Source organism: Equus quagga, chromosome 7 (assembly GCF_021613505.1).
Source record: "Equus quagga isolate Etosha38 chromosome 7, UCLA_HA_Equagga_1.0, whole genome shotgun sequence".
NCBI classification, from domain to species: domain Eukaryota; kingdom Metazoa; phylum Chordata; class Mammalia; order Perissodactyla; family Equidae; genus Equus; species Equus quagga.
The window spans coordinates 40,780,562-40,802,335 of NC_060273.1; the positions used below are offsets into that span (position 1 = coordinate 40,780,562).

At 59.3% G+C, this 21,774-nt stretch overlaps 1 protein-coding gene across 7 annotated transcripts in view; it reads left to right on the forward strand.

Annotated features, from left to right (window-relative positions):
* The window catches only part of GTF2IRD1 (GTF2I repeat domain containing 1), a 112,628-nt gene that overhangs the window by 75,257 nt on the left and 15,597 nt on the right, over positions 1-21,774 (forward strand). For 4 of the 7 annotated variants that reach the window (XM_046666601.1, XM_046666598.1, XM_046666600.1 and 1 more), the window contains 5 exons: positions 2,623-2,672; positions 2,874-2,930; positions 4,317-4,400; positions 7,988-8,171; positions 8,665-8,693. In XM_046666601.1, the coding sequence (XP_046522557.1) occupies positions 2,623-2,672; positions 2,874-2,930; positions 4,317-4,400; positions 7,988-8,171; positions 8,665-8,693 (404 nt within the window). The other 3 variants (XM_046666605.1, XM_046666604.1, XM_046666602.1) reach the window with 3 other exon arrangements.

Here is a 21,774-nt window from a genome sequence, read left to right on the forward strand (position 1 = left end):
TTATCCAAAGAACTTGAAATCAACAATCCAAAGAGACTTATGCAGCCCTATGTTCATTGCAGCACTGTCCACAATAGCCAAGATGTGGAAGCAACCCAAGGGCCCATGGACTGCTGACTGGATAAAGACGATGTGGGGTATATACAATGGAATAGTTCTCAGCCATAAAAAAGACGAAATTGTCCCATTCATAACAACACAGATGGACCTTGACAGTATTATGTTGGGCGAAATAAGCCAGACAGAGAAAGACAAGTGCGTATGGTTTAACTCATATGTGGAAGATAAACTAACACACGGACAAGAGAACAGATTAGTGGTTACCAGAGGGGAAGGGGGTGGGGGGGTGGGCAAAAGGGGTGAAGGGATGTATATATACGGTAATGGATAAAAATTAGACCATTACTGGTGAGCGCGATGCAGTCTGTACAATATACACCTGTACGTTGTACACCTGAAATTTCACCATGTACATTGTATAACAACGTACACCTGAAATTTCACAATGTTATAAACCATTATGACCTCAATAAAATAATTTTTAAAAAAAGAGAAATTAAAGCCTGGGTGGATTCACAGGGACGAGAGACGGAGGTCCAGGGCGGATGTGGGGGGAAGGGGCATGTGGTGGCGGGCTGCAGTGTGGTTCTCACGATGACTGCCTGGAGTTTGTAGGCCCCACAGGTTTAGGGCACGGTCCTCAGCCAAGCTGCCCCCACTTCACACGCCAGCCACAAGTTCAGGGGTCCCTAGACCACCTGCACTTCTGAGTGACTGGCTCCAAATTCGGGGCTTTCCACGACTCCTCCAGGCTCAGTAATGAGCTAGAACACTCACAGAACTCAGGAAAATGCTATATTATGAGGACAGCTTTGTATAAAGGACACACATGAGGAGACACAAGAGGGCGAGGGTTGGGAGGGTGCCGCACTCAGAGCCCCCACGCCCTCTGCCCGTGAAACAAGGCCCGGCACCTCCCAGCACGTGGTGTGTCCCCATCTCAGCAGCTCCAGCGAGCTTCGTGTCCACAGTTTGTCTTGGGATTCGGTAGGTAGGAACGCTGAGTAGGATTATTGGCCGTTTGGCTGAGCTCCATCTCCAGCCCCTTCCCCTCTCTAGGAGTCAGGAGGTGAGCTGTTATCAGGGGGCTCCACTCGCTGGAGGCTTCCTGAATCATGAGTCATCTTATTAGCATAAATTTAGGTGTGATCAAGGGTCCCACTGTGAATAACAAAGACACTCCTGTCACTGGAGAGACTCCAAAGATTTGAGGTTCTCTCCCAGGAACCAGGGGCGTGGACAGACAGAATTCCTCGCCCATCACTGATTCTAAATGCCCCTTTTCGGCACAGCCTTTGTCCAGCTAGAGCAGGCCTGTCCGGGTGGGGGAGTCTGGGGTCTGTGGCAGGCTGAGGGCACTGGTGGCGTCAGGCTGGCCGGAGGAGGCTGACAGGCTTGGTGGGGTGGGCAGGTGGCAGAGCCCCTCCTTCACATCTCCGGAAGGAAAGGGATGCTGGGCCGGGCTCCTGTGTGCGGATGGGTCTGCCTGAGCTCTGGGCATCAGCCCGCCGCCTGGCACAGGGCTGAGCTCCCAAGGCCAGGGCCGAGGAGGGACGAGGCACAGCCCTGCCCTTACCCACAATCTCAGGAGCTGAAAGGCCTCAGGCTGCATTTAGAGCCCCCATTGCCACCTCTCCCCTTCTCCTTATGGGGAAACTGAGGCCCAGGGAGTGGAATGACATTCCCACAGTCCCCTGTGACAGTCGAGGTGCACAGGGTCCCAACTCCCGGGTCTCAGTACTTCCAGCGTCCTGTGTCGCCTTAGCACACTTGGATCTGGGGGGCCCCCTCCCCTCTCTTTGAGCCAGGGCAGGGTTATCCCATTTCAGATGAGAAAACAGAGGCCCGGGGGCGGGGTCCCTCAGCTGGAGAGGCTGGGGGTGGGGAGGGGTGGGGCACCCAGGTCTAACCCCTCCTCTGGCCATGTGCCCTGGGGCACGTGACTCAGCGTCCAGCTGCCTCAGTCTCCTCGCCCTCCGATGGGACATGGACGGGACCATGGGAACAGTCCCGCCTCAAGGGCAGGGGGCGGGTGACCTGTGCTGGGAAGGGCCTTGTGGAGTCTGTGGAGACACAGACGTCCCTGCAGAGCTGGGCCGGGTCCCCAGGGCCCCCGATTCTGGTGTCAGCCAGATGCCTTGGACCCCGCCTGCCTCTCCGAGACCTCGCCGCCCAGTCAGCCCCGACTGCTTCCACACTTCAAGTCCCCTCTGTGGGAAGCCCCCTGGACCACGTCTCTGCCCTGGGCGGTGGCAGACATACAGGGTCCTGGAGCCCAGGTGAGGGTGTCAGCCTCTCAGCACCAGGCTGGGCTGCTCTTGCTCCGGCTGAATCCTCAGAGCCCAGCGCAGCCGCCACATCTCCCATTTGGGTCAGCAGGACAGCTGCCCGGGGCTGGGAGCTGGGGCAGGGACCCAGACCTGGGCTGTCCAGAGCGGGGGGATGGGGGGCGGGGGGCCGCCCATTGCATGGATTTGTAGACTGAGGCCCCGAGAGGCAGGTGAGCAGGACCAGGGAGTCTGGAGCGACCTTGGTGACAGCCCTGCTGGTGGTATTTTCCAGGCCCGAACTGCTCACCGAGGGAGTCAAAGAGCCCGTCACGGACAGCCAAGGTACCCTGCTCGGGGTCACGGGCGGGCACTGGGGGGTCCCAGGCCTGTGCCAGCACCCTCCTCCTGCTTCCTCGGTCCTGGTCCCCTCCTCCCCTAGGACTCCCCCACCACCCTCCCGTCGGGTCTGCCCCACCAGATGCCACCTCTGTCCCCGGGTCCCAGGAGCTGCCTGCTCATGTGGCTTCTCTCCCCCGCCCCCAGAGAGGGATTCCGGGGACCCTCTTGTGGACGAGAGCCTGAAGAGGCAGGGCTTTCAAGGTAAGGTGGCAGCTCAGGAGGGGGTCAGCTGTCCCGGTGCCAGGACCTTGACCTGGCTGGGGTTTGGAGGGCCAGGCTGGGGTGGGAGGGGTTGGCAGCCGGGGCAGGGTTGTTGCCTGCCAGCTCTGAGGGAGGGGCTCCGTGGGGTGCGCTGGGGTGGGGACAGTGGGGCCCAGGGCGCTAGAGCCAGCCAGCTGCCCACCGTGTGTTGGCCACCCGCCGAGCCCTTCGTGCCTTGGCGCCAGAGGAGGGACAGGGCACCAAGGGCCAGGAGGGCTCTCTGGAGGAGGGGACTGCAGCCGGCTGGGAGGGGGCAGAGGAGGGAGCCCAGGGAGAGACGGGGAAGTGGGGTGCCTTGAGTGAAGGTGTTGAGTGGCCACTGGGCGTGAGAAACAGAGAAACAAGCAGGCGGGGGTCGGGCGAGAGCCAGGGGGCTCCTCCGGCCTTCCCATCAGGGACGGGGATTGTATTGCTTCTCGGCCTTTGGGCAAGATCAAGTGTGGCATCCGTGGCGGGGCCATGGCTGAGAACAGCCATCCCCATGCCTGCCGGGGCAGCTCCAGGATGTGGCTGGGAGTGATCCGGGTGGGTGCCCCAGGTGGCCCTGGGTGGTCACTGTGGCTCTGAGGAGAAAGTGGGGTCAGTGAGACCAGTGGCAGGAAGGGCCAGCCCTGGGAGTGGGGGAACCCAGAGAGAGAAGACCCAAATCCTGGAGGGGCAGCTGCTCACTGCCCAGTCTCTCTCACTCCTTTCTAGAACTTTCTGTCATGAGAGAAGTTCATATCTCTCCTCACCCCATGGCTCCTCATCCCCAGCCCTTTTAGCAGACCAGGGTCCTCACTCCCTCCATCCAACAACCCAGAGATCCACTCCCACCTGGCTCCTACTCTCTGCCCAGGAGCAGAGCCGGGCTGCAATCTCGCGGGGTCAGGGGCCCGGGGCCCAGGGCGGTGCTGGCACACGGGCTCCTTCTCAGGCCCCTTTGGGTGAGGGAGTGGCCCCGGGAGGTGCCAGGCCAGCTTCTGCCTTGAGGGGCCGCCCCGTTGGCTGAGCTGTGCCCTCTGCCCCTCTCCCCACCGACTGTCAGGGACCCCTGCCTCTCCCGTGGATCTCACCTCCAGGGCTTATTTATTGGTTTGGCAGTTTTCAAATGTCAACAATTAACTTAATTTCTGACTCATTGCTGTTGTCGCAACGGTGTGAGTCCTTCTGGAAAAACCCATCTCTGTGAAGATATTGGTTCTGAAGGACTCTGGGGGCCCCCTCCGAGGAGCTGATAATTGCCAGAGAAGGAGTTCCTTATAATTAGGAAATCGTATTCCTTAAAAGTCACCAAGTGCCTTTTAATTTAACAGCTCAAATCCATAATTGTTTTTCACTTTGCAGAAAATTACGACGCCCGACTCTCACGGATCGACATCGCCAACACGCTGAGGGAGCAGGTCCAGGACCTGTTCAATAAGAAATACGGTGAGCCCTGGGCGCAGGGGAGGGACGACGGCAGGGCGGGGGCCGGAGCTTCCCAGGTCTGGCCGTGATCACTCTGGGAAAACCATTCATCCATTTACAAATACTTTCTGAGCACTAATTATGCACCAGGCACCGGGGAGACAGTAGTGAATATAACAGACACAGACCCTGCCCTCGTGGGCCGTGTCGACCTGTGACGTGAGACACAGATTCAGCAGCTATACACAGAATCCAGTAACAGTGAGGAATTGTCCCATTATGCAGGAAAATATCAGGCTGCTCACGAGAGAACAATTTGGGTATTTACTTTATTGGGAGCCAGGGAAGGCCTCTGAAGAAAGAACTGGAGGATGAGTGAGGACTTACTCAAGCAGAGTGGGAAGGAAAGGCATTGTAGCTGAGGTAATAGCACGTGCAAAGGCCCTGAGGCTTGTTCTAAGAAGGGGCAGCAAGCTGAAGCATGAGAGTGGCTGGGGAGAAGAGGAGCCCAGTAGAGCTGGCCAGGAGGCAGGCCCAGTCATCCAGGGCCTTGGAGGGAACCGTGATGTTGCTTTGTATTTTGTTGGGAGGACAGAAGTGGCTGGAGCTGTACTGGTAGAGTGTCTTCCTGGCTGCAGTGAGGACAATGAAAGGCTGCAGGAGGGCAGGGAGGGACGCTGGGAGACCAGCTCCACGGCTGGAGCCGTAGTTCAGGCGAGAGAGATGCTGGCGGTGCTGGAGAAAAGCAGCCGGGGGCAGATGTGCCTCAGCTGGAGTCCCTGGGGCTGCGCTGGCCAGGCAGAGGAGGCAGCCAGGCCGAGCGAGTCCCAGCTTGAGGAAGATGAGCCAGGGTCCGTTAAGGTGCTTTTTGGTCTCGAGGAACAAAAACAAACTCAAGCTGGCTTCACCAGTAAGGGGGTGAATGGGCTCCTGATTCAGTTACTGGGACTGCAGAAGGATCACCCCAAACACAGCAGCCTGGAATGACAGTGACCATTCGCTATCCCTTGGGGCGTCAGTGAGTCCGGAAGTCGGGGGCAGCTCAGCTGGGTGGCTGTCGCTCAGGGTCTCTCCCCAGGTTGCAGTCAGGTGACTGAGGCCGGGCCATCCCGACAGCTTCCTCACTTGCAGGTGTGGCCCCCGGGCAGGGAACCAGCTGGTGCTGGAGCAGCTGGGCCCCTCAGGCATCTCGCTCGACTCCCATGTGATCTCTGCACGTCGCTTTCCAGCACAGCGCCTCTAGGTAGCTGGATTCCCAGCCAGGTGGAAGCTGCTGCCCTTTATGACCCAGCCTCAGGCCATGCATCACCTCTGCCATACTTTATTAGTTGACGCAGTTACACAGTGCCACCCAGGCTCAAGGGGAGGGGACACAGGTCCTAGTTCTCTGTGGGGGAGTGTTGATGGTACACTGTTAAGAGAGGAACATGTGGGATGAGAGAAATATTGGTGCAGGTTTCTTGGGACTGTATAATCAACCATAGCTCGTAACACGAGAAGTCCAGCAGTAGGGTGGCCTTCAGGATCAGCTGGATCCAGCAGCTCAGAGATGTCCTTGTTATCTTTCCACTGTCTCAGCATTGCCTAAGGCTGGCTTCTTGCTTGCTGACGGAATGGCCACAGCAGTCCAGACAGCCCGCCTGCACCTCCTGGAAGGGAGAGGGCTGGCTCTTCCACAGGCGCTCCCAAGAGAGCCAGGTCGTTTCTTTCCCAGAATTCCCTGAGCCCACCACTTGGTTTTCATTGATCCTCACTGAGTCATATGTCCATTCCTTACCCAGTCCCTGTGACAGGGAACCGCCACATGCTCATGGGGTTACCTGGACCTGTCACTGTGACAAGGGAGGAGGAGGGAGTGGAGCCCCTGGGCCACTCGAGACAGGTGGACACCGAAACTGCCAGCCAGGAAGAAGGGGCAGTGTCCTCCCCAAGGAGGAGGGGGAAGATGGTGAGCTCCATTTTGGATGGTCAGTTTGGGGGATAAGTGGAGATGACCCATCGGCTCTCCTGGGGCTACAAACTGAGGGCCAAGGAGCCTGGCGTTTAGAGGGCAAATCAAGGAGGGGAACCCAGGAAGATGGACGCCGAGGAGAGGGCTGGGGTGGGGGGAGTTGTCATCCATGTCGCGTTTTGCCGAAAGAACTACAATTGGCTACTGGATTTGGCAACATGGCAGCCATCGGTCATGGTAGCAAGAGCCGTTCTGGAGGCGAGAGGTGAAGAGGCAGAGACGACAGGGTTCTCATTGATTGTGGGGGTCAATTTTCCTTTCTGTCTGATTTTTTTTTCATTTCAAAAAGGATCTCTTTGCAATGGCATATGAACTTGTCAGCAGCAAAGTCAGGATAAGGAATTAAAGACGGGCTGGATATCCATGGAGACAGAAGGTGGATTAGTGGTTGCCAGGGCATGGGGGTGACTGCACAGGGCATGGGGTTTCTCTTTGCAACGATGAAGATATTCTGTAGTTACATAGTGGTGATCTCACAGCCTCATGAGTGTACTAAAAACCGCTGGATACACTTCAAAATGGTAAATTTTATGGTATGTGAATTCTATCTCAATTGTAGAAAAAACAGACAGGCTGGAGCCATGGCAAGAAGCCGGGGGTAGCAGGAAGACACAGAAATTCTGTCCTTGCTAGATGCAGGGCACAAATCAGGCTCTGAGTTTCCTGGGAGCCAGAGCAAAAGGGGAGGGAGGTCAGTTATGCCATTCCCAGTGTCCATGAGAAAACATTAGTTTATTGCACAGAAAAAGTCGAGCTTTTCCTCCCAGGGCTGAGACGTGTGGAGATTTCTGCAATGTGTCATCATAGGAAGCATCCTGCCACCCTGGGGTGGGTCTCTCAACAAGCCCTGGGTTGGGGGGTGCTGTGAGCTCCCTCCCTTGGTCCAGGAGGGGCTCCAGGGGTGGACCCATCTGAGCCTCGGGGAGCCATGGATGCTCATGCCAGCCTCACAGCATCCAGGGCTGCAGTGCCTACATGGGGTCCTTGCCCCCACGGGCAGGGACCACAGGGGGGAGCCTCAGGGATGGCCCCGGCTGAGGATGGGGCAGCAGCAGCCACCCCTCCCCGGGACTGCTCCCAGGCCACTTGTGAGAGCGAGTGCAGTCGCTGGGGTGGGCAGGCCCAGCCCTCCACAGGGGGTTGGTGCCAGGAATGAGGCCAGCGCCCAACGCAGGAGGAGGGCCCGGGGTCTGAGCCGCCCCTGGCTGGCCTCCACCGGCTCCCTGCTCCCGGTGCAGTCTGCCCCCCAGCCAGCCCGTCCTGAGCAGGCAGGGCCGGCTGTGCCTCCAAAGGGCCATCCTTGAGACGGGCTCTCGGTCCCCAGGCTGTGAGGCTGAGCAGCCTCAGCTGCTGTCCTCTCCCCAGAAGCTGTGGCCACACCTGCCCCGCCCACTTCTCCGCCCGGCCCTGGCCCTGCACCACACACCCCCTGACTCCCAATCCTCCACCGGCCGCGCCCTTCCACGTGCCACACGACAGCTTTCTCACACCCCTGTGTGCGTGACCTGTCCCATTCGTGCGCGGAGCATCGTCACACCCACACGCCGGCATCGCCTCTGGCTCCTGACAGCACTTCCTCTGTCCCTCTCGTCCACAGGGGAAGCCTTGGGCATCAAGTACCCGGTGCAGGTCCCCTACAAGCGGATCAAGAGCAACCCCGGCTCAGTGATCATCGAGGGGCTGCCCCCGGGCATCCCGTTCCGAAAGCCCTGCACCTTCGGCTCCCAGAACCTGGAGAGGATCCTTGCGGTGGCCGACAAGATCAAGTTCACGGTCACCAGGTACCCCGGGGGAGGGAGAAGGCAAGACCAGTGTGGGCGGGCTTGCTTCAGGGGACCTTGGCCTTTCCCTCCGGCCGGTGCTGCTGGGGTCCTGCCCTCCCTGCTGGACAGACAGCTCTCCCAGCACCATCCCGGGGGGCTGCAGGCCAGCCGGGCTGCGGGGAGCCCCACAGAGGTGAGACCCACCCCCAACCTCAGCCGCCGCAGCAAGGCGGCCCTCGTGGGCCCTTCTTGCCCATAGCCCCCAGGAGAGGCACTCGTCCACTTCGGAGGGGGGACACCAGACAAGTGGTTTGCCCAAGCTTGCAGAGCCAGCCCGGGCAGAGCTAGCAGGACACCCTGTCACCTTCCTGCCACAGTCACAGTGTCCCGCCTGTGCACGTGAATCACCGAGCATCTTGTTAAAATGCCGATTCTGAGGCGGTAGACAGTTCTCATGAGCTCCCAGGCCCCCCGCCCCCCACCGACACTTCCGTCTCTCTTTCTCTTCCAGGCCCTTCCAAGGACTCATCCCAAAGCCTGGTAAGAGGCGCCTGTTGTGGGGGGACCACTTGGCATGGGGGGCCGGCCACAGTGCTGGTGCCTGAGGCTGGAGCTGAGCTCCCCGTGGGACCCCGGGTCTGGGCCCTGGAGCGGGAGCCAGGTTGCCCTTCTGCCCTGCCGCTCACCTGGCTCCTGTCCACATGGGAGGAGGAAGGCGAGGCGGGAACCCGGACAGTGACGGGGATGGGATGGCACTGGCGACGGTTAAACTTCACTCAGCCGGGGCTTGGGGGACCCAGCCCCGACTGCTCCTGACCTAAGGGGCCTTATTGACCTCGCTGAGTGGATGAGGTTGATGGCGGGTGGGTTCCTAGTCTCAGAGGGTAGGGCGTCTGTGTGGAGACCGCGAGCTTGGTGGTAAGATGTGGCTTACCGCCCTTAGATGGTAAGTGTGCCTCCTGACCCCTGTTCGAGGCATCCATCCCCCTGCGTCTCCTCCACGGCTGAGTCCTGGCCCTCCCCACCCTGAATGAGCAGAGCTGTCCCTGCGGGGGCGACACAGCCACCTTGTGAGTGTTCCGGGCCTCCCAGGAGGAAGCTGCACACACTGACCTGCTGACCTAGAGCCTGTGTGTAGAGAGACAGGGCGCCCGGCCACCCCGCCCCAGGAGGCCAGCCAGCCCTGCCCTTGGGGAGGCCGTGCCCATGTTCTGGGAGCGGGCAAGCGGCCGTGCCCGGAACAGAGGGGACCTGCAGGACAGGAATCTGATGTCACAGCCACGGTGACGTCCCTCCCCCCCCGCCTCAGGGCCACGCACCCTGCTCCCTGGAGCTGCTCACTCCCTGTGCCCAGGCCTGGCTTGCTGGGCTTCTGGAGAAGGGGCGAGAGGCCATCACACTGGAGGGGACAGAATTCATGGGAGTGGAGTGATGGGCAGCTCCCTTGGGCCTCAGGGAAGACCGGGGGAGAGGGACATGCTTGGTGGGTGAGCAGCAGGGGTCCAAGGCCACCCAGAGGTGGTTTTCCAGAGCTCTCAGCAGTGTGGGAGCGAGCAGATGTCAGTGAGGCGGAGACGGTGGCCATGGCAGCCCAGTGGGACTGTGCCCGGAGATGCCCAGGTGTCAGATGCTGCGCCGGCCATGTCGTCTGGGGTCCTGCACGTGTTGCCAAGGCTCTGCCTCGGCATGCGGTGTTTTAGACCCCGGGTCACAGCGATGAACACACAGGGGGCATCTCATTTACTCCGCAGACCTGTGAGGTAGGTGCAAGGGCGACCTGCAGGGGAAGGAGAGGCTTGGAGTGTCAGCGATGTGCCTGCGTCACACGGCAGCAGGTGGCCCCGAGGCCTCAAGGCCCGTGCTGTGGAGCTCTGGCCGTGCGGCTCCAGATCCCTCTCGCACACCCGTGGCGGGGTGGAACCGGGGGCTGCGCCATTGGGACGGCCACATCGGAGGTGAGTCCCTCCGCAGGAAGCCAGCTGGGGACAGTGGGGCCTGGCGGGAGAGGAATGGCCATCCCAGGCCTGTGGACAGCACAGCTCCCTTCTCATCGGCCACAGAAACCAGGACACACACCTTCCTGGTGCCCCCATGGTCCCTGGACCGTCTCGGCCCTCTGTCGACCAGCCTTGGTCTAGGACCATGGTGGGCAGTCTGTGGTCCGCTCACCTGCCCCGTGGCAGAGGCCCCAGGCCCCATCCATGGTTTCAGGCCCGCTGGCTTCCATCTCCAGGCTGATAGACATCGGTGCTGAGTGCCACCAAGTCAGCTTCCCTCCACTGCCTGGCCGGGCCCCCTTTGCTGAGGGAGAGCAGAGACGCAGGAGGGGGTTTGTCAGCCTCCCCTCTGCACCCTCCCTTCCGCTGCCTACCCCTCCTTTCCGGAAGGAAGGGTCCTGTGGAGGCCTGAAGATACCGTGCTCGAGGGGCACGCACGTTTTTAATGAGATTGGAAAGCAGAAGAGGAAGAGCCGTTCATGACACTTCATGTGTGCCGGGCTGGCAGTTCAGCGTGCAGCGCTGTCATCTTTTTCTGTCCCCTTTTTATGGATGAAGAAACTGAAGCAAGGGAAGCTCAGTGCCTTGCCGGGATGCCCCACCTGTAGCGAAGGAACTTGTGGCTCCAGCACCCGGCTCCCTGCGCTTGGCCAGGGGCCCCCGATGGCGGGTGGCTGCTGTACTGTGGAGCCTGCGCCAGACGGTGGAGTGCCAGGCTTCGGGGAGGAGCCCTGGGGCAGGGGGCAGCAGGCCTCACGCAGACCGCAGGGCTCCTGGGCCCCTCGGGACGTGACCTCCTCCACCAACTGGGGCTCGCCCTCCGGCCTAGGGAGCTGGCGTCCCGTCTTGCTGTGTGAACAGCTTCTCGAATCTCAGCCGTTGCCCCATGGGGACCTCCTGCCCACCATCTCTGAGCCGTCCACCCACCTGCCTGCCCATCGGCCTTCCCATTGGCTCCTTTGTGCAGCATGCACCTGTGGAAGTGCTTTCTCTACCCACACGGTGTGGAGAGGGTGGCAGGCTGCCTGGAAGAGGCGACGGGGAAGCGGCCCTGGCCACAGCCCTCGGGAGAGAGCTGCAGCGCCTTTCTGGGCATTGGCACCTGGGCCCGGTGTCCGCCTGGAGGGGCCCGAGCAGTGGGTTGGCAGGCTGGCGCCACGCCTCCTCAGCCACTTGTCAGACTGGGCTGGGAAGGTGTCCAGGCTCCCAGGAGCCTCCAAGGCTTCACAGAGGCTGTCGAGGGCTGCTCCCGCCCCAGAGAGGCTGCTCCCAAGCCCTCCGGCGGGCGCTCGCGGAGGCCTGCTGCAGCCCGGCCCCAGGTCTGGAGGGCAGTGGGCCGTGCGGGAGGCGGGTGCCCTGGCCGTGTGGTGGAGCGGCTGCGAGCTACTTTGGGATCGCGGGACCGAGGAAGCATGTGGGCCGTGGGAAAGCACCACTGGTGCCAGACGGACCGGGTCCAAATCCCTGCCCCTCTAACCAGCTGTATGGCTGGGCATGTGGTTTCGTGTCCCTCCTCTGTCAGGTGGAGAGAGGCATGCCTGTCCTCCGCGTGGCCTGAACTAGATGCACGGTGGGTGGAGGGGGTGAGCTTGGAGGGCTGTTCCCCCTGCTGCGCCCAGGCATCGTCCTGACGCTTGGGCGAGAGGTCTGTAAAGTCTTCCTTTACCAACTTTCCTTTGTAAGGTGTTTCACAGTGGGGCTGGCGGTTGTTATTGTTATCCCTGGGGCTTAGGAAGGCTTCCTGGAGGAGGTGACGTTGAGCTGGTGACTGATGGTGAGCAGAACTATGTGTGGTGTTGACGCAGGGCACAGCCTAGGGAAGGCACAGGGCGGTGTCCCGGGGACGTGGCTGGGGCACCAGTGGGGGATGATGGAGTCAGCGCGGCCAGGAGGTGCCAGGCTCAGGGGGTGCGGCGTGTTAGGCCAAAGAGGCAGGCCTTATCCTGGGCACAGTGGAAACTTCCAGAGACTTTTCTTTTTTCTCTCACCCTCTTCTAAAAATGTGGAATATGCGTTAGTCTGCAAACTCAAAAGTGTAAGTGAGACATGTGAATTTTCTTTTTTGTTCTTCTGAAATTGAACTAGATTCCTCCCAAAAGCCCCATACACAGTGGCAGAACCTTAATCTGAGTCCTTGTAGGATCTCCTTTTTCCTGAGCGTGTGGCCTAGTTCCAGAAGCATTCACAGTGCCAAGAAGTTAGAGCGGGGACCCATCAAGTTTTGAATGTCGTGTGTGCCATTGGTACCCACGGACATCCATCCTCTCTGGTAGTTGGAGAGATGCCCCTTGTTCCTGCCCATGGAGGACCCCGGGGTCTGGAACCATCTAGGAAGCCCACCCCTGCTGCCACTTTCACACTCAGAGGGTTTGAGCGTGAGCGGACCCCTGCCCAGGGGAGGCGGCGCCACCAGGAGGGGGTGCTGGGGAGAGGGCCTTGGGCGTGAGGCTTAGGCCGGAGGGGCCTTCCGTGGAGGGGAGAGACCCTGTGCAGGATGGCACTGAGATTTCCTGGGTCACTTACTGAAGCTTTTCTGACAGCACTGTCCTGAGAAGGAATTCTAGAGAAGGGATGGATGCTTTGAAGATAGGCCGCTTTTCTAGTCTGCGGCTCTCCTAATGCTTCCTGGAGCTGTGGCCGCCGGAGTGCGGCGGGGCATGGCCACTGCTGGGCTAGTTTTGTTCTGGGTCAAAAGAGATGACCCTAGGAGGCTTCTGGTGTTGTCCCAACAGGGTACAGCTCATCTGCCCCCAGGGCCTCAGTTTCCCCACTGGTTCTAGTGGCGCTTCCTGCCCATGCTGAGCGCCGGGCAGGTGCTGGGCTGGAGAGGAAGGGGACTTGGACCGAGCCTTGGAGGTCGGTGGGGGACTTCAGGCCTCAGCGGGGGGCACTGTGGGCCCGGGCGTCACAGGATCCCCAAGGGATGGGCGTGCTTCTGGAGGGCCTGGTTGGGGGCTGGGGTGCCCAGTGAGCTCCAGCTCTTCCCGCAAGGGGCCGAGGTAAGCCAGGCCTGACCCCAGGGCCCAAGCGAGTGGGTGCTGGGAGGGGTGCACACCAGTGTCGCTCCTTTCCCCAGCCTGGGCTGCTCCCACCTCTCCCACCTGCCTGGGCAGTGCTGACGTAAGCTGGGAGCCTGGCCACAGGGCGGAGAGGCTGGTGCCTGAGGACACCTCCCAGGAGTCTGCCCTCGCAGCCCCAGGCGCCCGGCTCGGGAACAGATGCCACAGGGCCACAGGTCCCATGCCTGTGGTGGAAATTTAGGAAAAAATAAATTTAGGAAATTTAGAAATCTCATTCCCCAGATGGCTGTTCCTTTTTACGATGATACATTTCTTCCAGATTTTTCCCCAAGCTTATTAATTTTACATCTGTTGTTCTTTCTATAAATTTATACATACACTTAAAACAAAAGCATTTTCCCATGTCTTTAAAAGCACTTTATAATAGTCCCTCGTCTGGCTGCATCATGATTACGTAATTGCCCTGTCCCCCATTGGGGACATTTGGGTAACTCCTCACACCGTGGACACGTAACATACTCATCATGCTTATGATTTGCCAATTACAAAGCCTTCCCATCTGAGCACATGTGATCTCCCCCAGTAACTAGTCTTACAGTAGAAAACTGAGGCTCAGAGAGGTTAAGGAACTTGCTAGAGGTCACACAGCATATGCACGTTCTCTCCTCCCCCTCATCTTTCATCTACACTGGATGGCTCTTTGCTTCCCCCTTCTGGCTACCAGCATCTATAATATTGGTCCTGTCTGTAACCCTTTAGGCTCGCAATTAATCCTTCAGATTCATCTATCTGTACCAAAAAAATTTGTTGAGTGCCTGCTTTATGCCAAGCAAGATCTGAGACTACAAAATAGACCAAAATCTGTACCCTCGTGGTGCTTATATTCTAGTGAGAGAGACAGATGAAGAATAAATAGTATATTCGATGGTGACAAGTGCCATGGAGACAAATACAACAGAAACAGGACTGCCTGTCGGGAGAACAGCTTTAGACAGGCTGCACCAAGAGATAAGGCCTGAACAAGGTGAGGGTATGAGCCATGTAGAAATGCCAGTTGGAGCATCCGGGGGAGGAGCCAGTCAGTGCAAAGGCCTGGGGCTCTGGATATATTTTGTACGTAGGGCCAGCAGGATTGCTGATATAGTGGATGTGGGGTGTGAGGAAAAGATCTGCCATGAGCAGCTGGAGGCGAATGGGGCAGCATCTGACTCATGGGCAAGTTTGATACCCAAGTGGACAGGCAGGACGGGCTGATGTAGAGTTCAGGGAGGGTCCCGCTGGAGACGTGCAGCTGGGGGCTGTTCTGCGTTTAAGTCATGAAGCTGGGTCACAGCGGCTGTGAGTGTGGACAACGGGACGGGCCCTCCGGCACTGAGGCACTGGAGAGATGTGAGACAGCTGGCCCCCCCAGAGGGCATGGTGTTCCAGAAGCCAAGTGAGAAACTTGAAGGAGAGTGACTCCTGGGCCCAAATGCTGCTGCGAGGTCACGTCCAGGGGACCTGAGACGGGAGCGTGCGACAGTGCGACCCACAGGTCCGGGAGTGGAGTAGTTGAGACGGTTTCGGGGAGGGCTGGGGACCTGGGTGGACTGGTGGGCTTAGGAGGGAGAGAGAAGAGACGTGGAACTCCCAGGGGCGGGTGACCCTGCAGGGGCAGGAGGAGAGCCGGGTGGGAGCTGCAGGGTGTAGTGGGATCAGGAGGGGACAGCATGACTTCAGAGAAATGAGTGATGCAGCCGGGGGGTGGGGGCCAGTGGGGCGGGAGAAGGGGGCTGAGAGCTTGTGTGCGAGCCCCTCTGCCGGCTCCTCGGAGAGGGACGGGGAAGGGGACCCCGGGGACTGTGCGCCCCGATGGGGATGAGGGGTTGTTGGCGTCAGGGTCCCAGAGGGAGGGCTGGAAAGATGGGAAGGGACAGTCAGAGAAGCATGCGTGATGTGGACACCGTGGAGGGGCCATGATGCTGATGACCAGAGGTGTGGACGTGGCCAGAGGGAGGAGAGGAGGTCGAGGTACAAACGGCCAGCGGCGTGTCGCACGCAGGCTGATCCCCAGGAAACGTGACGGAGCGGTGTTGGTCTCCTGAGCCGCAGCTGCCGTGCGAGGTCAGCGCCACCTGCAGGAAGGACCCGGCCCTCTGCTCCCCCCACCCCGGGGAGAACCAGCTCCCACGGGCAGGCCACCCGCTCTGGGGTCAGGGAGAGCTCTGGGGCTGACGTCCCCCAGGCGGAGAAGGGGATGGAGGAATTCCAGACTGAGTGGCAGCCTCGGGAAAGGTAGGGAGCCGTGAAGTGACCACATCCCACCTTTGCCCACAGCACTATGGACCCTGTGTCACAGCAAGCCTTGAGTCCTCGAGACAGGCCCGTGAGGGAGACACTGCTGTCGTTCCCATTTTGCAGCTGAGCACACTGAGGCTCAGAGAGGCGGAGTTACGTGGCACGGGGCCCCAGCCAGCCCCAGCCTTGGGAGGGGGGCGGTGGGGGGGGGGTGACAAAAGAGTGAGGCCTGGCTTAGAAGAGGCCTTGACCTGCACGCTATGACTCCAGCTTTGTCTTGTGACATTGGAAGTTTTTTCAGTCAACAAAATGGTGGGCTCGGGTTTGCACTGTCTTGTGATTGCCATGGTAACCAGGCTCTCAGCCACCACAGGGGGATTGCAGGAGGCAAAACTGGGGCAGTGACACCAGGCCGTGGGGCTGTGGGACCCAGAGGTGGGTGGAGTTAGGAGTGTGAGGAGGGAGAGAGGGCGGAAGGTTCTGAAAGGGTGACCGTGGTGCTCATCCCCAAGGCTAGATCTGCAGGCCTGTGAGAGCTCCAGGGGCAAATGTGCAGTCAGCGGGACTCTGGTGGTGCTTAGAGCCGGCAGGGTCGCAGTGTCATGTGAAGGTGGCAGCTGCCGCCACCGCTCAGGAGCTAGCAGAGGGGCCAGGGCAGCCTGGGGACGCACACACTGACCTCCAGGGGACCTTGAAGGAATAGAGGGAGGCTGAGCCCGAGGAAAGGAGGTAGAGGAATTTGTGGGCAAGAAGAGCTGAATCGGGCAGCTGTGTGCAGAGTCCTCTGGGCAACACCAGAGGGATCAAGGAAATAGAGAACATTCTAGAACTTCTCAAATAGCGGTGGTTTAAAAAAAAGAAAAGACTTGGAAGGTGGTGGATTTCCTGTCACTGAAGGGATTTGAGCAGAGGTTGAGAGGCCCCTTCCACGGGGCAGGCTACAGGAGAGGGCGGGAGGACGGTCCCTGCCAGAGCCACCTCTGTGGTGCCTGTCTGTGCCTGCCTGCCCGGAGCCCGGCCCCTGAGAACTAGGGAGGGCGTGGGGGGCGGGGTGCCCCCAGGCGGCTCCCTTGCTCCTCGCACGTTTGGGAACCAAATGGTCACCCCGAGTTACAGACCCAGCTGCCCTGCCCTGGCCCCTTCTGGGCGACCCAGGGCTCTCCGGGGACCCAGGCCAGCTTCCTCTCCTTTGGTTCTCCATGTACCCCCGAGGCGTAGCCAGGCCCCTCCACACTGGGATGCAGCAGGGCTGCTGGCTTCCTGTCCAACTCCAGCAAGTCAGGTTTGCCTGGGCCTCAGTTTCCCTACCTGTAAAATGGGAAACGTCCCACACCAGGGGTGTCCTGGGGCACACAGCCTAGGCAAAGAGGGGAGGAACGAAGGGCCTGTCTCATGCTGAGGTAGCGAGGCGGAGAGGCCACTAGGCTGGAGTGTGGAGGGCGTGGCTTTGTGGCGTGGACTTGCACTGATGTCCCCGCGGCTGGAGCCAGGGCCCAAGTTCTTGTGGGGCCCCAGCTTTATCTAGGGCATCCTCACATCGTCCACTCCACAAAGTCTCCACTTGGGTTTTAATTTGTGAAACTATGTTAAAGTACATTCTGCTAAGGAAAATAGGAAATTCGGCCTCATTCCCTTTGCACCCCGGCGCTGTCTGAGGCCCGGTTTGAGAAGCTCTGCCGTGGAGGAAGGGCCTGCCAAGCAGAGGGCTCCGATCCCTCTGTGCGAACCGGGCTTCCCGGAAAAGGGGACCTGAGATGCCAGCGTGAGGTTGACCTCAGCAGAGGGTGTCACGGGGTCAGGTCCCCTTCTGCCCCTCAATTCCACCACTTCCGAGCTGTGTGATCTTGGATAAGTTAACTGACTGTCTGTGATCTTGGTAAGTTAACTGCCATCTCTCAGCCTCGAGGTCGCATGGAGCAGAGCCGCCCGCCCTCCGTGGTCCCCCTGCCCTCCCCCTCCCACCGCCCAGGACCTGAGTGTCGTGTTCTCGTTCCCAGCCGCACACTGGCTCAACCCTTCGGTCCCTGCCTCCCTCTCTCGGCCTTCCCCACCGCCCTCCACCCTCCCAGCTCTGTCATGCTCTTGAGAGCTCAAAATAAAACCATCCTTGCTCAGGTTTCTAAAGATATCACAATTCCAGCGCCAGCCACATGTTTCTCCACTCAATTATCTCTGCTTTTCTCTGTTAATTAGGCTCCAGTCATGATCTCCCTCTGCCTTCCCGGGAAGAGCTGGCATCTGCAGGGCAGGGCCTGGAGGCCTGGTGGGCAGACCGTCTGCCGGCCGGGGTTGGCCTGCTGCCTCCTTTCTTCCAGGCGCGATGGCACCCTGTGACGTTGGGGCTGCCCCCTCCCTGCCTGGGGGGCTCCGCTGGCTCAGGGCAGCCCCGTCCTGCCCCTGGGTTGGTCGGCGGCCCCCAGCCCTGCCAGGTGGGGGATGGGCTCAGGTTTCCCAGTGGTTGTTAGATGGGGGGCTCACAGGCCCCAGAAAGGAGCGATGGGGGCTTCAGATTCCTCTGCAACATTCCAGAAAGCTCCACTGAAACTGTTTCCCCAGCTGGGACCACCCAGGCTGACGGGAACAACCAATGCCTTTATTTAGGCTGGAGTGAGATCAGCATGGGGGTCGCCGGGCTCCACGGGCTGACCAGAAGCCCCCGCTGGTGCTGGCTGAGCCGTGTCCCAGAGCCACAGTGGGGGCGGGGGCGCGGGGGGCCCAGCACATGTGGTTGCCTGGGAGGACTCCCTCTCTCATGCCTCCTGGGGGGGGTCTGGTGACCCAGGGTCCCCACAGTGGGATGTAGGCCTGGGACCACAGCCCCAGCCCTCTGGAGCCCCCAGGCGTGGGGACGGGGCGGGCCCTTTGGGCCTTCGGGAGCTCGGGCACAGTTCCTTCCCCGGGGACCGTTCCAGGGTGTCTGTGGGGCCAGGCACTGGGCGGGGTGCTGGGCTTCTGACCGAGACCGATGAAGAACCCTCCTCACAGCACGTACCCGCTGGTGCAGGTGCAGAGAATACACACTGCCAGGTATACAACGTATTAGGGGGGAGAGCTAAGGAGGAGCAAGGAAGCAGCTAGGAGGGGCTGTGTTCTTTTTTAGGGGTTGCAGCATTAGATGGGTGGAGGCCAGGGAGGGCCTTTGAGTAAAGTGCTTGAAGGGGGCGGTAGTGAGCCAGGAGGCTCGGGAAGGGCCCTGTGAGCTGAGAGAACAGCATCCGCAAAGGCCCTGGGGTCGCCTGCCTGGGTGTTGGAGGAAGGAGGGGGGAAGTGGTAGGAGATGAGGTGGAAATGAGGAAAGAAGGAAGATTATTTGGGGCTGGATAAGAATGTGGACTTTTGCTCCGAGTAAGCTGGGAGCCAGTGCAGGCTTCCGAGCAGAGGAGAGACAGACTCCAGTTTGGGATTTAAGAGGATCCCTCTGGCTGCTGGGTGGAAGCAGGGAGAGCCAGCTGAGGCCTGGTGGTGGCAGTTGGGGGAGGTCATTGGCTCCAGGACTTTTGGAGCTAAAACCAGAGGAACCTGCTGGGGTGTGCTATGAGAGGGAGAGAGGAGGCCCGTCTGACCTCAGGGATCTTGATGAGCTTCTCGAAGGACAGCGGTGCCAGCGGCTGAGACGGAAGATGTGCGAGGAGCCGGCTGGGGAGGGGTGGTGTGGCAGGCACTCCGTGTGTGACGTGTTAAGTCTGGGGTGCCATCTGTAGCGGTTCCGTGCTCAGGTCGGGGGCTGAGGGGTACGGTCCAGGCCTGAGGTTTGGTTTGGGAGTCGGGAGCGTCTCATTGGTATTTAAAGCCGTAAAGCAGAAGGTCAGCAGCAGGGGGTCAGGTCAGGCCGCTGGAGCTCTGGTGCCCTCAGCTCTCATGGCTCAGGAGGGTGAGGAGCGGGTGAGGCAGCAGGCACCCAGGACTGGGTGGTGTCCTAGAGCTCAGTGGGAAACTCCCTTTTTTCCCTGGGGAGAGCCCCTTGCCCCTCATGGCCATGAAGATCCCACAACCCAGGGACCTGGCTGAGTGTCCCATGGGGACACTGGGGTCAGGCTCTGAGCAGTGACGGCTTCTCAGCAGGACCCAGGCTTGGGCGTGGCATGTCCTAGGTGTGACCCCGTATGCAGAATTAGAGATGCCACACAAGGTGGGGCAGGGGGAGAAGGCCGCCCCTCCATGCTCCCTGAGGTGGGGGAGCCCCAAGTTTCCATCGTCTGTGCATGAAACTGAGCGAGTTCCTCATGGCCTCTCGCGTGGGGACGGGGAATGGCAGAGCAGGACGAGAGCACAGGAGCTGGGCGAAAACGCGAAGCATCGGACCAGCGGAGGATCCTGTTTACCAGGGGAAGAAGGATGCACTTGGCTCGTGAACAACCAAGAGCCCTCAGTAGGCTTTAAACGAGGGACTGTTTAGAAGAGAGGATGCATTTGGGGAGGCGGGGAGAGGTGTTGCCGCAGTGACGTGGGCTGTGGGCTGCACCTGCAGGATGCATCTTGGATGGGAAAGTGGCCCATCGCGGTCACCGCCTGGGTTTGTGGATGGAGCGAGGGGGCGCAGGGCGTTTGTGCTAGTCCTGTGGCTGCTGTAACAAATTACCCCAACGTCGGCGTCTTAAAGCAGCACAGATTTATCCCTTTGAAGTCTTAGAGGTAGGAAGTCTGAAATGAGCCTCACAGGGCCAAAGTCAGGGTGTCAGCCAGGCGCGCCCCTCCCCCCCCAGCTCTCGGGGAATCCATTTCCTTGTCTTTTCCAGCTTCTAGAGGCCGCCCACATTCCTCGACTGGGTCCCATTCGCGTTCAAAGTGCATCGCTCACCTTCTGCTGCTTTTGTCCATCTGCCTCCTCCTTACAAGGATGCCTTACGTTTAGGGCCCATCTAAATAGTCCAGGATGATCTCCTCATCTCAAGATCTGTGACTCCATCACACCAGCCGTCCCTTCTGCCCTATAGAGAAACACAGTTGCAGGCTCCGGCATTAGGATGAGGACAGCTTTGGGGCTGCTACTCAGCCTGCTGCAGGGTTGGAGGCAGCCAGGGTTGCTGTCCTGAGCACCCGTGTGAGAGTGTGCGGCCGGCGACCCACAAGAAGCCCAGGGAGGAGTGGCAGGTTGGAGAGGCCATTCGGGGACGTGCAGAGTCAGGTGCTTGAGGCCGGTGGAAGCGTGGGTTTGGGGGTTGCAGGTGCAGAGGCGGGAGGAGGGCCCGCATCGTGGAGGGGTAGGAGCAAGAGCCGCTTGCCCCCTCCATGTGCACACAAGGGATTTTGTTTTGTTTTTTACTGTACTGGCTTCCTTTTTATTTTTTTTAAATTTTTTATTGCAGTAACAGTGGTTTATAACATTAGATAAATTTCAGGTATACATCATTGTATCTTGATTACTGTGTGGATTACACCATGTTCACCACCCAAAGACTCGTGCCAATCCATCCCCACACACATGTGCCTCATCACCCCTTTCCCCCCTCCTTACTCCCCCTTCCCCTCTGGTAACCACCAATCCAGTCTGTTTGTCTGTGTTTGTTTGTCATTGTTTTTATCTTCTACTTATGAGTGAGATCATACAGTATTTGACTTTCTTCTCTGACTTATTTCACTTAGCATAATACCCTCAAGGACCATCCATGTTGCCACAAATGGCCGGATCTCATCATTTCTTATGGCCGAGTCATATTCCATTGTGTGTATATACCACATCTTCTTTATCCTTTCATCCCTTGATGGGCACCTGGGTTGCTTCCGAGTCTTGGCTATCGTGAATAAGGCTGCAGTGAACATAGGGGTGCAGGTATCTATGCATTTGTGTTTTCAAGTTCTTTGGATGAATACCCAGCAGTGGAATGGCTGGATCATATGGTAGCTCTAGTCTTAACTTGAGACCTCTTGATGAGCAGTCAGCAGGATGAAAGCCTGGGTTTCAGACACTCTCCCGCTGTCCTCGCAGCCAGGACAGAGAGGCTGCACCGCGAGGTGGTTAGAAGTCTGGGGTAAGTCCCGGCTCCCCACTTACTCTCTGTTAACCTGGAGTAGGTCACTTTCTCTCTGTGCCTCAGTTTCCTCGTCTGTAAAATGGAAACATGCACAGGACCAGCCTCATAGGTTGTCGGAAGGATTAAATAAAGGAATCCGTGCAAACATCTGAGAATGGTGCCTGGCATGTGAGAGCCTGCTTTCTCTAACAAACATTTATTTAGCACCACCATGTGTCACGCATCGTTGTGGGTGCTGGGCTGTCGTCGTGAACAGACGGATGAGCATAGACGCCAGTCTCAGCCCACAGGGGCGTCTGTTCTCATGGAGCTGGCTGTTGGCTGCTGCGGTTGTACAACCGTGAGGATCGTGTCC